Here is a 10,752-nt window from a genome sequence, read left to right on the forward strand (position 1 = left end):
GGGGTTCGTGTAAAGACTGTCCCTAATTTTGAGTTACAATAGACAGATGAAACTAAGAGACAGATCATAAAGATGGGAAATTATTTTAGAAAATAAACTTAGCATGATAACAATATAATGATAATAATTACAACAACAATAACAATAATAAATGGGGCAGCAGTTGCTGCCATCTAGGAAGCAAATTCCACAATATGCATAGTGGAATCCTCCCAGCCCTATAAACCCATACAATCCCATTTTACACACTAACGCTCTCACTATTTCTTCTCTCTCTTCTAGGCCGACCATCCCCTCCCCACATTTTCCCTGCACTTTCTTCAATGAGTTGTTCTATATACAGTCCTCTTAAGAGGATTGTATTGCAGTCATAGTCTAAAATTACTAAATTGTCCTAATTTTTAAATTTGAATAGACTAAATTATCCTCTTTCTTCTATAACCTAAATCTCCCAAACACTTCAAATGTTCAGTTTCCATCTGGCCTCTGCCGTGCGTGCCCCCCAGCCCCCCCAACCACAACGATTGAGTAAGTGCATTTCAAGAATAACGCCATCAGCCTTTAACTTCGGGAGGAAATAGTTTGCATTTCAGGAACAGTAGCAGATTGAAGTCCTTGTTCCTAGCTTTCACTTTCCTCAGCTGGTAAAATCAGAAAATTTTTACAAACAATTAAATATCTAACCACAAACAAGTAAATATTCAAAATATTGGTCTCTTTTGAAGGGATTTCCAGAACTAAACACATGAAATTTCTTGGGACATTTCAAGAACCAAAACACGTTAAAGAAGGAAAGCCCTCACCAAAACCATTTTGGGAGCGGCGACAGCGATGGTGATGCGAGGATGTGCTCGATGATGGCGATGGCGGCAATGGCAAGGGGCGGCTTTGGGTATGGTTTCAGATGGACAGGGGCGAAGTCCTCTTTGAATTCTGGACAAGGGACGAGGTCTTTAGGCTAAGTCTTATTTCTGTAAAAGGAAACGCAGCGTTTGGAACAAATAAAACGCTGCGTTTCATTTGTTTGCAATGCAGTCCACTTAAGAGGACTGCAATAAGAATAATTCTTCTTCAATTTTCGCACCTCCCAAAAACAAGCTTTATATCTCAAATTACAAGCCTCTTAGCTCTAGAGCAACTAGTGGAAGCTTGGAGAGAAGCCCTTCTAACATTCCAACTATATTGCTATCAAGAGTAAAAACTTTGAAAACCTCATATCTCATCATTACAACTTTCTTAAATTCTCACAACTTAAAATAAAAAATTTAACTTTTTCAAATTTCAAAACAAAAATAATATTAAAAAATATATTCTAACAATATTTTATTTAATTTTTAAATTTTAATCTTAACTTATCTTATCTCATCTATGAAACAAAAAACGAAAAATTTTCGTATCTTTTTCTATTGTTGTCATAAAACTTTGTATTTATCAATATGTTATGGCTTAAATATATAAAAAGATAAAAATTGTAGCGCGATATATTTAATAATTTAAATTTCAATTTATTCAATGATATAGATATGTAGGTAAAAGTTTATGTAGAAAGCCGATCGAGTACTCTAGTTCGTCTAAATTTGTGTAAAAAGTTATGAGTGGTTTAATTGTTACGACTACAAGATTTTTATACATAATTTACCTAACCAATTAATTTAAATAATGTAACTCGTTAATAATAAAAATTGGAGAATATATATATATATATATAATTTCATTAATGACATTTATTTCATCTAACAAATAATAAATCAACTAAAAAATTCATGAACAACAAATTCAAATTCGTTTAAAAGATAATTTATGAATATATGAAAAAAAACCCAATAATAAACCAACTCAACTTAACTCGATTACAGCTCAAGCTATCTCTATAAAAGGACTTCCAGCAAAGCTACAACACTACAAAATTCTCATCGTTATATGAAAAATCCAAATAATATTCATTTAGGTTGGGTTTAGGTGTTGAGAAATGTTGAGGTATGTTATAAATAGTAGTGAAAAAGTATGTAAAAAATAATAATAAAATATTAAATAGTAGTAAAAATTAATGAATAGTAATAAAAAGTAAGTAAAAGGTAATAATAAAATAATAAATAATAGTAAAATATATTGAGAAGTATTAGGACAGGTCCAAGAATTGCAAGCTCACTAATTGAGAACTTGTACTTTTGTGAGAAGGAAAAAAAAATTTTTGATTTTTAGAGTGCGTGTACTACACGAAGTTGATAGCTCAAGCCAACGGTCAATAGGTTCGTTGCCCAAGAGCAGGGTCACCAACATGTGGAAACATGCAGTTTTCAACCAAAGATTAAGACCGAGCTAGCTCGACATTAAGGTTGCCGTGCACCATTTTAAGGGGCTAGAAAATGTAGACATTCCAATGAAAAATCTACCATGACTAATTAATGGGCATCATGTCCTTTGCATTGATTAGAGGGTCTAAAAATGCACTATTGGAGTAAGCAGTCTAATTCGATGAATTTGATAAAATGGATATGATAAAGTTAATGCCTCGTATATTATTCCTAGCGGTCACAACCCCTATTGGCATGTGAACAACAACTTTATCATTGTCTACTTAAAGACCACAGATGACAAGACGTCATGACCAGAACAATATTTTTTTTTTATAATTTAAATATTTTAAAAAGATTTCAAGAGAGTAGATAATATTAAGTTCACGGTATTAAATATTAGTACTCATAAATAATATGAATTTCAGGATTAAATACAGTGCGGTCCATATATATTATATCTATCTTGATTCAAATTATAGAAAATCCTCAAGTAATTATAAATCTACATTTCATTCGTCATATCACTTAATGAATGTAACCTCAATATTTATTAGGTTTTATATTAACATGATTTTAAAAAAATAATGGATAATTCTGCATTAACGTATTTAGAAAAATCAAATGATGGTGTAATATATAATAGCATTGTCGTCTCAATAGTAGTCTCAATAGTAATGCCATCTATATGGATTTTTCAAGTATTATGAATTTCAACTCACCGCTTAATGTTTGCTTTTTTTTCTCTCAATGATCTGTAGTTATAAATTATCTAATTTAGATAGAAAATTGAAGAGGTTCTCAGCCTTATTTTCCTTTATTACTGTTTTTAATTTATTTCCAAGCAAATCTATGCTAACTTCAATATGTCTATCTACGTGGATATGCTTCCACAAAATAATGTTATATTTCTTAAAAACAAATAGTACAAATTATGATCCGGCCGTTGTTTATGATAACTTTCTAGCAGCAGAAGAGAACAAAAATCATACCAATTCTCATCCCTTCGATGAAAGGCAATACTATCTAGGACTTATCTGGATATTTCTCTTATTTAAGATATTCAAATTCGGTCAAGAATTTAAAAATATCTCCCTTTTTTGTAGCTTTATGATCGATAGAATCGAAACAAGGCTCATATGACAACGGAGAGTCATGCATGGGTAATGCAATCGCCCAGAACTGACGTTATAAATTAAACAATTAATAATAATAATAATAATAATAATAACAAAATTACTTTTATTGCACAAGTCATTCAAGAATTATTTACGCAATTCATATAAGATGAGATAAGATATTATGTTTAGTTAAAAGTTAAATAAAATATTATTATAATTTTATTTTTATTTTAAAATTTGAAAAAATTTGAATTGTTTATTATATTTTGTATAAAAATTTAAAAAAATTATAATAATTATATGAAATGTGATAGTTTAATTTTGTGAAACCAAACTAGCCTTAAATATCAGCCTCACTCGTTCTTCGTTTGAGTACAACTGCAACACAAATATAGACGTTCCTCAATCAATCTTTAAAAAATATGATTTTGAAAATATATATAGAAAAACAATCTAAAAAAACATACACTTAAATTATAATAAATATTTATATACAAATAAAATATATAAAATTAATTTTATAAATTAAAATAATTTCATATAATTTATCAATTATAAAATTATTTTTATTATAAAATAAATCTAATAAACCACACAAAAATTATGTCAATTTTTAAAATTATTTTTATATAATCTTTTTTGTGATTATAACATTCATATTAAATTATAGACTTTTTTGAGTGCGTATACTACACGAAGTGGATAAATTCAAGCCGACGGCCAATATATTCTTTCCCCAATAGCGGACATGTGGAAACATGCAGTTTTCAACTAACAAGAGTCAAGATTGAGTTAAGTCGACTTTGTAAGGCTGCCGTGCACCATTTAAGGGGTTAGAAAATGTAGATATTCCACTCAAAATCATCCACAACTTTTAATTAATGGTCATGTCTTTTGCGTTGACCAGATGTCTACAAAAATCAAGGGGAGTAACTAGCAGTTATATTATAACAGTTATATTAAATTCAAGCCGAGCCAATAGATTCTTTTCCCAATAGCAGTCATGCATTCATGTGGAAACATGCAGTTTTCAACTAGCACTCGACTTTTTAAGGCTGCCGTGCACCATTTAAGGGGTTAGAAAATGTAGATATTCCACTCAAAATCATCCACAACTTTTAATTAATGGGCATGTCTTTTGCAACCTCCATTACATGTGATCAACAACCTTATCATGATATGTTTTAATTAAGTACGAGACACAAGGCATCGTGACCGGCCAGAGTAGGATTCCGTTTTATAATTTTATGACATGTTTTAAAATATTCAACTATTTTTTAAATTAAACATCTTTTATTATTTTAAAAAATAAAAAAATATAAATATTTAAAAAAATTATTATTTTAAAAATAAAAAAAAATTATAAATATTTAAAAAAACTTCATTAACCATTAAGTAAAAAAATATAAAAAACTAATACCATATTTGGACACCACCAAAATTCTTAAAACTTCTCAACATTTTTCATAATTTCATTATTTCTGAAATATCATTCAAATACAAAATATTTTTCCTTTGTTTTTATCAATCTTTTATGGCTTTTTTTAACTTAAAAAATGATGACATCTTAAATATATAAATAGAAATGCTAAAGCCACACACATGGGGATCCCGATAGTGGTTTTTTTTTTTTTTTTTAATGATGTTGTAATGTATTTTTTTAATGATGTTGTAATGTTTTAAAAAAATATTTAAAAGTATTAAAAAAGTACATGAAAAAAAAAGCAAAAAAAGAAATTGCACTGCCGGGACCCCAATCGATTGGGATCCCCATGTGGCTCTACTCATATATAAAAGAAAAAATCTATTCATCGTCTAAATTTTCATCATTCTCTCATTATCCCATGATGTGATATTAGATAATAGGTTTACAAGTGAAATATAATAAATAGTCTCAAATCATCTAATGCCACGTCATTAGCTTTATGCAGTCTTGATTTTAGACGCTTGGTTGTAGAGTACAAGCCTGATTGGAGTTTGGTAAGAAGTTTTCCACGATTGGTGGTCTTTCCACGTTAATTTTACCGCACAAGTCAATGATGGAAACAACGTGCAAACCACCCTCTCCCTCCCTCCCTCTTTGGCTGCAATCTCTTATAAAAATCAGTCTCACTTGTTAATCCTCAATTTGAGTGCCCAAACCGACATACACTTCACATGGCTGCCCCAACAAGTTTCCTGATGCTTTATTTTGTGTGCGAGCTTAGCATTGCCTTGGCAGCAACTCCCAACATTACCACAGATCAATCTGCTCTTCTTGCCTTGAAAGCTCATATTTCTTTTGATCCCCAAAATCATTTGACAAAAAACTGGTCCACTAATACTTCCGTTTGCAATTGGAAAGGTGTCGTCTGTGGTTCTAGGCATAACCGAGTCATGGTCTTAAACCTTTCTTTCATGGGCCTTGTAGGTACCATTCCTCCTCATATCGGAAACCTTTCATTTCTTGTGAGCCTAAGCATGGAAAACAATAGTTTTCATGGCTCAATCCCAATTGAGTTGTCTCATCTTACTCGGTTGAAATTCTTTGACTTTAGATACAATGAATTCAATGGAGCAATTCCATCACAGATGGGATCGCTAACTAAACTTAGAACATTGTATCTTAACAGAAACAATTTCATAGGTACTATTCCACCATCTTTGTCTAACATAACTACATTGCAAGCTATTAGTCTTGGATACAATCAGCTTTCAGGTACCATACCTTCCTCTATCTTCAAGATATCTTCCTTGCAAGAAATTTATCTTGGAGTGAACAAGCTTTCAGGACCAATGCCCTCCATTTTCTTCAACATAACTTCACTACAAATCATTGAACTCAGCTACAATATGCTATATGGTGGACTATCTACACATATGTTTGATCATCTTCCCAATCTACAGTATCTTTCTATTTCTAATAATCAATTGTCAGGTGAACTCCCGAAAATAGGGAATTTAACTATGCTTACAGAGCTATACCTTCATGACAACAACTTTGAAGGTATGTATAGTCGGCTATCAACCACCAATATATAGTTATCCTTTTTGTTCAAATACAAATAGTAGCAAATTCTATATTTATTGACTAATAAATTTACAGGAACACTACCCCTAGAAATAGGGGATTTAACTATGCTTACAGTGCTATACCTTGGTGACAACAACTTTGAAGGTATGTTTAGTCGGCTATCAACCTCCAATATATAGTTATCCTTTTTGTTCAAATACAAATAGTAGAAATTCTATATTTATTGACTAATAAATTTACAGGAAGACTACCCCCAGAAATAGGAAACTTAACCATGCTTACGGATTTATACCTTGCCAACAACAACTTTGAAGGTATTCTTAGTCTTATTTGAAACAATTTACATAGATAAGGCTATTGATCATTTAGTAGACATGTTTTCTGATCGTACTTTGAAGGTAAGCATATATAGTCTTATATGAGTCAATTACATCGATACCATTATTGATTTAGTATACATGTTCTATGATCATCTCTGATTGAACAATTAATTTCAATTTGAAGTACAAAATACTTTGTTCAAAATATATTAAAACTAAAAGATTTCAACAAGTCTAGTAACAAAATTGCAAGAGGACCCAGAAACATTCATAACTATTTGTGACACCTCCTTGGTATAATTTGAACTGGGAGGGGAGCCATAAATCAATGTGAAATGTGCCAGCTAGCCCCATGCATGATATTTGAGGTCATGGTTATTTTCTTACTGATAATGAGTATTCTAGGTTCATTATATCTTCTTTATCATCTTGAATAGAAAATACCAATGACTATTCATATTGTGACAGGTTTAATACCAAATCAAATTGGTAATCTGCAAAATCTAGAGGATTTCGAAATTGGAGTTAATAGTTTTTTTGGCACAATTCCATTTGGGATCTTCAATATCTCAACAACAAGATGGATTGGAATGTCGATAAATAACCTATCAGGTCATCTTCCATCAAATATGGGTCTCTTCCTTCCAAATCTTCAACGACTTATTCTTTGGGGAAATAAATTGAGCGGAACAATTCCAACCTCTATCTCTAATGCTTCATTCCTCACTCGCCTAGACTTATCTGTGAACTCATTCTCGGGCTTTATTCCAAAATCGCTTGGAAATTTAAGATTCATCCAGCGGATCAAACTACATTTGAATTATTTGACCGTTGAATCTCCAGAATTGAGTATTTTCTCCTATTTGTCGAGTTGTATAAATCTCGTTGGTTTATTTTTGAGCAAAAATAACTTGGATGGCTTCCTTCCCAAGTCCATTGGAAACCTCTCTCTTTCTCTTCAAATACTTGACCTAGATAACTGCGAACTTAAGGGTAGCATTCCAATAGAGGTCGGGAATTTAAGTGGTTTGACTACGTTGATCTTATCCAACAACGAATTGAGAGGACTTGTTCCAACCACAATAGGAAGCTTGCCCATGCTTCAAGGTTTGAGCCTTTATGGTAATAGACTAAAAGGAACCATACCACCAGAACTATGTTATCTAAGGAGCTTGTTTGAATTATCTTTAGTTGGTAATGATCTATCTGGACACATTCCTAGATGCATGGATAATATGACCTCACTAAGAGCTCTCTACTTAGGCTTCAATCAATTAACTTCTGTGATTCCATTGAGCTTGTGGAGGCTTACAAATCTCTTGGAGGTTGACTTCTCATCCAATTCTTTAAGTGGCCCTCTTTCATCTGAGATTGAGAAAATGAAGGTCTTGAGGATATTGAATTTGTCAAGAAATCAACTATCAGGTGATATCCCCAAAATAGTTGGTGGTCTTAAAGATTTGACTAATCTCTCCTTAGCAAGAAATCGACTAGAAGGCTCAATTCCTGTATCTTTTGGTGAATTGGTAAGTTTGGAGTTCTTGGATCTTTCCGATAACAATTTATCTGGAGAGATTCCCAAGTCCTTAGAAGGACTCCATTACCTCAGATATCTAAATCTCTCATTCAATAAACTACAAGGAGCAATTCCCACAAGTGGACCATTTCTAAACTTCTCAGCTGCATCATTTATGTCAAACAACGCACTTTGTGGTGCATCTCGATTGAAAGTTCCCCCATGTGAAGAAGCTGATCCTCGCAAAAAGAAGACAACATGGCCACATATTCTAAGGTATGTATTGCCAACAATTGGGTTTATAATGCTTGTAATGACCCTTGCATTTGCTTGGAAAAGATGGAAAAAGAGGAATCGAAAATCTCCTGCTCAATCAGACTTGTACCCTCTAGTTACATGGAGAAGAGTTTCTCAACAACAACTTGTACAAGCAACGAATGGATTCAGCTCTAATAATTTACTTGGTGAAGGGAGTTTTGGGTCAGTATACCAAGGAACACTTTCAGATGGGATGAATATTGCAATCAAAATTATGAACTTGCAAGTAAAAGGGGCATTCAAAAGTTTTGATGCAGAGTGTGAGGTGCTACGAAATATTCGTCACCGAAATCTTGTCAAAATCATCACCATTTGTAGCAATATTGACTTCAAAGCCCTTGTATTGGAATACATGCCTAATGGAAACTTAGAGAAATGGTTGCACTCTCAAGATCACTATCTAAATATCTTACAAAGGCTAAATATCATGATTGATATCGCATCAGCATTAGAATACCTTCATCATGGTTATTCAACAACAATTATTCATTGTGATATGAAACCTAGCAATGTCTTATTAGATGAAGAAATGGTTGCACATGTTGCCGATTTCGGCATGGCCAAACTCTTAGATGATAAGGACTCTATGTTGCAGACCATGACTCTTGCTACTTTCGGGTACATGGCACCAGGTAAATTTTCAAACTTTTCTATTTCAAATTTCATGTTCATCCTTCTACTCATTCACATGCAATTAAATATCTTTTATATATATATTTGAGTTTGATCTACAAGTAGTTTTTTTTTTCATATTTGTTTGTTCACTATTATAAAATAAGAAAGTATATATGATGAGATAGAATTTTATCCACAGAGTATGGACTAGATGGAGTTGTTTCTACAAGAGGCGATGTGTATAGTTATGGCATTCTACTAATGGAAACTTTCACAAGAAAGAAGCCTACGGATGGCATGTTTATTGGAGAAATGACCTTGAAACATTGGGTAGATGAATCACTGCTCACTTCAATACTCGATATTGTTGATGCCAATTTGTTGAGAAATGAACAAGAACATGCTGCCATGGAGGACTGCATATCTTCAGTTATGAGATTGGCTTTGGATTGTTGTGCAGAGTCACCTATACAAAGAATTGACATAAAAAATGTTTCAGTGACACTCAATAAGGTCAAATTAAAGTTTATACTAGATAGAAGAAGCTAAGTTTAGTGTCAAGTTTGCTTACAACTCCTCATGTTTTTGCCTCTTATGTTTGGGATTTAGGCGTTATGCTTCATTGTGTTTAGAAAAAATTACAATTTACACCTTAAACTATTAGTTCTTTTGCAATATTATCATGGAACTATCTAAGTTTTCATTTTGTTCCCAAACTACAACTTTTTCTGTCAATTAATGTTATGAATGTATCGTGTCATCTATTTCTCATATATATCTAGGTGCTAGAAAATTTATATCAGAATTGTAAGGTTGTTCCACAAACTTCTCCATCGTAGTTGTTCGCTTGAAAACGTCATCGTCAATGGTGGAACGTGTCACGTGGTAAAACCAGAATAGCACTCACATATTCCACCGCTTAAATGTCAAGATTAGAGAGCTAAACACATTTGAGAGAGAGATTCTATTTGTACCAATCATCTAAAGGGAGGGGGGCTATATATAGCCCCTCCATTTGCACTAGGCAGCCAAGTCTTAAAAATGGGACAAACCCAAAAATTCTAATTTTTCCTCTATCAATGGAGGTCTCTAATGGCCTTAAGCCTCAAATCTTCACTATACTAATGTTTGGCACTGGGGTTAGGTCTGAAACAGTCATTTATCCTTCCATAAAGCGAGTTTAAGCATAAACTAATCTCATACATACATGGCCGGCCTAAGTGATGGAGTTACATTTGTGCACAATAAAGTTACAGTAAACATAATTTCGGCTTCATTATCACCAACCTGAAACGCCGACCTCTCATTAATAAGCTTCATCAAGTTTCTAGCTAGCTAGTTTGTTGCAAACGACAAGCCAACTGACAAATGAACCTTTATATTACAATAATGTAAATTATGTTCCTAGCAATAGATGCGATATTTTGGATCAGACTAGATAAAAAGTCGTACTCATCTAAAATATAAATAAAGTCGACACTTAGGCCTATTTTGAACGCTTATAATATTTCAAAATATCTGTAAATAGTAGTAAAATTATTTATAAATAGTAATA

At 32.4% G+C, this 10,752-nt stretch overlaps 2 protein-coding genes across 2 annotated transcripts; both read left to right on the top strand.

Annotated features, from left to right (window-relative positions):
* Positions 1–5,531: 5,531 nt before the first annotated feature.
* LOC122278342 (LRR receptor-like serine/threonine-protein kinase ERECTA) lies at positions 5,532–6,607 on the top strand. Its single transcript, XM_043088541.1, has 2 exons — positions 5,532–6,401; positions 6,501–6,607. The coding sequence occupies exons 1-2, from the start codon at positions 5,573–5,575 to the stop codon at positions 6,605–6,607; spliced, it is 936 nt and encodes a 311-aa protein (XP_042944475.1). The 5' UTR covers positions 5,532–5,572.
* Positions 6,608–6,648: 41 nt separating this feature from the next.
* On the top strand, positions 6,649–9,874 carry LOC122278341 (probable LRR receptor-like serine/threonine-protein kinase At3g47570). Its single transcript, XM_043088540.1, has 3 exons — positions 6,649–6,742; positions 7,217–9,214; positions 9,397–9,874. The coding sequence occupies exons 1-3, from the start codon at positions 6,703–6,705 to the stop codon at positions 9,744–9,746; spliced, it is 2,388 nt and encodes a 795-aa protein (XP_042944474.1). The 5' UTR covers positions 6,649–6,702; the 3' UTR covers positions 9,747–9,874.
* The last annotated feature ends 878 nt before the right edge of the window (positions 9,875–10,752 follow it).

This window comes from Carya illinoinensis, chromosome 10, assembly GCF_018687715.1.
Source record: "Carya illinoinensis cultivar Pawnee chromosome 10, C.illinoinensisPawnee_v1, whole genome shotgun sequence".
Taxonomy (NCBI): Eukaryota; Viridiplantae; Streptophyta; class Magnoliopsida; order Fagales; family Juglandaceae; genus Carya; species Carya illinoinensis.

What these genes read in the sequence shown, in the direction of transcription:
- LOC122278342 (XM_043088541.1), top strand. Translation starts at nt 5,573, where the DNA reads ATGGCTGCCCCAACAAGTTTCCTGATGCTTTATTTTGTGTGCGAGCTT. An exon ending in TCATGACAACAACTTTGAAG is followed by an intron (nt 6,402 to 6,500) that starts GTATGTATAGTC and finishes ATAAATTTACAG; the next exon opens with GAACACTACCCCTAGAAATA.
- LOC122278341 (XM_043088540.1), top strand. Translation starts at nt 6,703, where the DNA reads ATGCTTACGGATTTATACCTTGCCAACAACAACTTTGAAG. An exon ending in TGCCAACAACAACTTTGAAG is followed by an intron (nt 6,743 to 7,216) that starts GTATTCTTAGTC and finishes ATATTGTGACAG; the next exon opens with GTTTAATACCAAATCAAATT. An exon ending in TTTCGGGTACATGGCACCAG is followed by an intron (nt 9,215 to 9,396) that starts GTAAATTTTCAA and finishes TTTTATCCACAG; the next exon opens with AGTATGGACTAGATGGAGTT.